Source organism: Nanorana parkeri, unplaced genomic scaffold (genome assembly GCF_000935625.1).
Source record: "Nanorana parkeri isolate BGI_ZX_2015 unplaced genomic scaffold, ASM93562v1 scaffold184, whole genome shotgun sequence".
Taxonomy (NCBI): domain Eukaryota; kingdom Metazoa; phylum Chordata; class Amphibia; order Anura; family Dicroglossidae; genus Nanorana; species Nanorana parkeri.
In genome coordinates this window covers 361,857-366,727 of record NW_017306452.1, presented here as the reverse complement: position 1 = coordinate 366,727, position 4,871 = coordinate 361,857, and the positions used below count along the sequence as shown (strand labels likewise).

General features: G+C 49.1%; 1 protein-coding gene across 1 annotated transcript in view; it reads right to left on the bottom strand.

Annotated features, from left to right (window-relative positions):
* Positions 1-592: 592 nt before the first annotated feature.
* The window catches only part of C1GALT1 (core 1 synthase, glycoprotein-N-acetylgalactosamine 3-beta-galactosyltransferase 1), a 20,459-nt gene continuing 16,180 nt past the window's right edge, over positions 593-4,871 (bottom strand). Inside the window, exon 4 of the mRNA XM_018555123.1 lies at positions 593-852. Within this exon, the coding sequence (XP_018410625.1) occupies positions 664-852 (189 nt within the window). The 3' untranslated portion in view covers positions 593-663. The remainder of the gene's footprint in view (positions 853-4,871) is intronic.

Below are 4,871 nucleotides of genomic sequence, written 5' to 3'. Positions count from 1 at the left end.
CTTGGCATCCTCATGTCCTATACACAGTGTATAGAACGTGATGACTCAGGGACCTTAGACCGCTGCAGTGGTGGGGGAGCGAGGCTGGAAGAGACCAGTCTAAGACCAAGCCGCCTCCGAGGATCGGCCGAGTATAACTTTCCTTCCCTAGACACAAACGAGCATTTAACCCTTGCAGTGTGGCGGAAGCAAATAAGGTTTGCTCGGAGATCTGCTTTAATTTAGTCATTGGCATTATAACGTCACCTAAAATGCTGACCCGACAGGCAATTTCAGACATCACCCGCGGGTGTCAGGCGCCTCTCGGGAGCACGATATGTCTTCATAACAACTCATTCAAAAACAAAAATTTATATTGGAATATTCTGTACAAGTTATGATTGTCAAACGTTTCTTTTGTGTACCCACTTCACACGATCGCCAAAATGGATCTTAGAAATGTCAACATTTAGATAAAAAGGTTCGCGGACGTTGCGCAGACCGGAAGGAACGCCTCACGTGAGCTCCGTCCACTTACAGAACCACCCGCAATAGTCATGTACACAGTGCAGGAGGGGATTGGCGTTGGTCTGTCCGGGGGGCTGGGGGGGGGCGGATGCCGGTCTTCCAGGTTAAAACCTCAGTGCACTTTTTTTTATCTTCCCTGGAAAGGAGTTTTGTCCTTCATTCTGTCTTCACTTCCTTTGCAGCTTCCTCTTTCACGCTCTGCTCGGGTGTAGTCTGGGCGTCGGGGTTGTATCTGTGTTTGTACCCGTAGGGACGGAGATGATGCACCAGATATTCCAGCTGGTACATGGTCGTAGCATCTACGTAGTGGAAGGACACGGCCAGGTCGGAGCAGCAGCCGGGACCCTGGAAGAGGAAACGCATTGTAATAAGCACAAAAACCTCAGAAAATAGAATATTACTAATGTCACTTAAAAAAAACAACAAAAAAATAAATACTTATTCTACTGTTTTAGCTTCAGAAAGATTCACTTTTGTTTTTTTCAAATCTGGAGAGTAAGTTGGCTGGCTGAATTAAGTTCTGGCTAACGTCAGTCTGTCAGAGCAGCATACATTTATTCAGGACAGTGCAGGGGTTCACGAGTAATGCAAAGGGCAGGTGTACGTAGTATGCAACGCAGGGAGTATGCAACGCAGGGTGCAGGGGTCAGGAGTATGTTACACAGGGTGCAGGGGTCAGCAGTATGTAACGCAGGGTGCAGGGGTCAGCAGTATGTAACGCAGGGTGCAGTGGTCAGGTGTATGTAAAGCAGGGTGCAGGGAGTATGTAACGCAGAGTGCAGTGGTCAGGTGTATAACGCAGAGTGCGCGGGTCAGGAGTATGAAACGCAGAGTGCAGGGGGTCAGTAGTACATACAACACACATCTCCCTTCACTTCACCCGTGAAGTTAGGGTGACACCCAATAAGGTGCACACCACAACCTCTTATCTTGACTCACAGCACCTACACCCAGTTTTCTTCTCCAAGCCCTCATTGACCCCCATTATCACTAACACCTTTTAGCCAATTGCGATGATGCTTCCAGGGCTCCGCCAATCAGAGCAAGGCATTGGTACATGCTGAGAGTTGTAATCTAAGCAATGAGAATGGCAGGGTTGTAAACTACCCATCGTACGACCCCATAAAATGTAAAAAAAACTTAAAATGTGTAAAGAAAAAACAGTTGCAACTGCTGACTCCATATGACACTGACTGGCTCCTGAATTCTTCCTGGATTCCTTCGCCTCATTCACATGAATGAACCCCCCCCTAATGCTAATGTGTGCCAAATTTTGACAAATGTTCATAAAACCATAAAATTAACCAAACCTTATTTCTGTGTTCTCAGAATTCTGGGACTATTTCGAAAAACCGGCCATTTTTTATTTTGCTGCATTTGTGCCGCAAATACGTATCCAATAATAAAAGTTTGACGAGGAAAGCTGCAACGTTGAAGGTAAAAAGGACACGGGCTGGTAAAGAAAGTAAATAAAATAAAAGATGATGCCACCCTTGAAGAATGTAAATTACGAGGTTCTGAAAGAGCCAAAACCCCTCCTGGCGCTACGCCCGGCCGCGTCATATCCAATTCCTGGATCAGGTGTGGCGGTGGAGGTTTTGGTGGTTGACAGCGAAAGCGTACCTTGCAGTAATATGCAAAGCACGCTTATAAAGCAGGGCCCCTCCCCCAGTATACAGCCCTATATACAAGAAGGTAAAAACTTGATACATGGGGGTAGTGTAAAGGTGGCCAATCGCATGACTTTCGTTGTGCGATGGTTGTAAGGTGATTAAAAGTTTGTACGACCCGCCCATCATGGACAGGCAGATCATACTTGCGATCAGCGCAAGTCCTCCCCGCTGAGGGGGAGGGCTTACAGATGATTGCATTGGTGAGCAGGCAGTGAGCGCTTGCGCACCTCGGCCCGTGCGGCTTTCGTCTTGCGATCGAGCTACCATACGATTTTCGGCGGGTTTTCTAGCGTGCTCGTAATAGGAAAATCGTGCGACCGTGCAGTAAATGGGGTCGCACGCTACCCATGCACCTTACGAATATCGGCCGATTTTCGCATGTGATCGCGTTTTCGGCCCATATTCGTACGGTTGATGGGCACTGTACGAGCGCAAATACTGTACAATCGATCGACTTTTGGCTAACCAGCAGGTTAGAAAACTTTGGTCAATCGTACGATTTTCGCAAGGTTGGTGGCGTTTCCTTACGTCAAAATTCGTACAATTTACACTGCTCATGCGCAGACGAAAATACGTGCGGTCGATTATCGCAATTCGTCCAGGTGCTTTCTTCTAATTACGGCTGATTCGACCTTGCGATAATCGGCGCAGGATGGGGCCGCCGTGCGAAAATCGTACGACTGTTCGATCATCGGACGAAAAGTGTCGTCGGATGATCGCAGGGTGTATGGGCAGCTTTAGTATGTACAAGGTAAGAGTGCACGGGCACGAGCAGGGGGGAACGGGCACGAGCGGGGTGCTACAAGCGGAGCTAGTGTACTAAGCCTCACCCGCACCCAGTACAGATCGGTGTGAAGAAGTATTTCCAGTCCCATTATGGTTCTGCTTTGGCAGACTGGTTGCAATGTACAATGGGTTGGAGAACGAGGTGTGTCGGGGATTCTGTCAGCTGCATCTGTACTCCTTTCTAGGTGCTAAGTGACGAGAACAAAAAACTGGACAGACAGGTTTGCTGCAGGTGCCACATCGGATCGACACTTAAACATAACTATTCGTTACATTTGCGCATAATGAAGATTATTTATAGCTAAACTCTGGACGCAAAGACTGCCATTGAAATATATTTCTCAGTAGTCACGCGGGATAAAAAAATCCACTCGGTGTGCACCAAATGCCTTTATGCATTACCCCGTAAAAGTAGTCCTGACATCATCACTGGGCTATATAGAGCCTGTGCAGAGAGCAGAGCTGTGGGAGGGACCCAGTAGGCTCCACCCCCACTACAGGCTGCCTGCAGATAACTACAGGAAGGGGTGGAGACGAGACCAGCCACCCTGCACAAGGAGAAAGAGCAATAGTGACCGGTCTTTATTACAGGAGGGGGCGGAGACAAGACCAGTCACCCTGCACAAGGACATAGAGCAGCAGTGAGCGATCTTTATTACAGGAGGGGGCGGAGACAAGACCAGTCACCCTGCACAAGGAGAGAGACCAGCAGTGAGCGGTCTTTATTACAGGAGGGGGCGGAGACAAGACCAGTCACCCTGCACAAGGAGAGAGAGCAGCAGTGAGCGATCTTTATTACAGGAGGGGGCGGAGACAAGACCAGTCACCCTGCACAAGGACATAGAGCAGCAGTGACCGGTCTTTATTACAGGAGGGGGCGGAGACAAGACCAGTCACCCTGCACACGGAGAGAGAGCAGCAGTGAGCGGTCTTTTTTTACAGCAAGCTCCAAGTTTTGCACAGATCTGGAAGGAATGCACAAAGCTCACCAAGATTCAGGAAGAATACAGTAATTGGGATTTAATGAGGCGGAGGCGGGAGGGTTGAAGCCTAATCCTTTAATGTGTAGCTGCCCTACTTACAAACCTTCTTAATTACATAGATACAGCTAGACATAAAACCTGAGCTAGCGGGCCCGGGGGATTACTACCCCAATATTGTTAACAATAAAAGTAAGGTGGTGAGGCTTTAGGGGGTGAACTCAAAAAGACATACAGAAGGTAAAAGTCACATTTTTATTTTATAGTCTGTTAAAAATGGATTCCCATGAAGAGTTTGTAGACAACATGCAGATAGACGCGGCCTGTACTTTCGTTGCACTGGTTTTATCTGCATGTTGTCTCTGCAATGTCGCTCAATATCGCGCAATGTTGCTCAAAGCCGCTCAGCGCGGAAAGACGCACAATATCCATGTCGCTGAGTGTGAATCGGGTGTTAAAGGAGAACTATGAGGCGAGTGATTTTCACTCACCTCATAGTTCTAGCCGACCTGTGACAATGAGACTGTCACAGGTCGGCTCAGTAGATCGGGAGGTGAGCGAACACATACCGGCGTTCACTCACCTCTCGATCCTGTCACGGCTCTCTGCTGTGACCGGGGAGGGGCAGGATTCCCCTCTCCCCACTCCGATCTGCCAGCGATGACTGGCGGAACAGACGGGGGAGGGGGCGGGTACAGCTGGCTCTGCCTCTAGATAGGCAGGGCCAGCTGTCACTCACGCAGCTGGGCGGATCCCGGCATCTACGTCGGGATCCGCTTCAGCTGCAGCGTCTCAGTATACCGCGAGCTGTAGCTTGCGGTATACTGAGCTTAGGGTGACGGGGGGACGCTAGTTTGTGTCCTCCCGTTACCCTAAGGAGAACTATGGGGAAAAACACTGACCCCATAGTTCTCCTTTAAGGTAC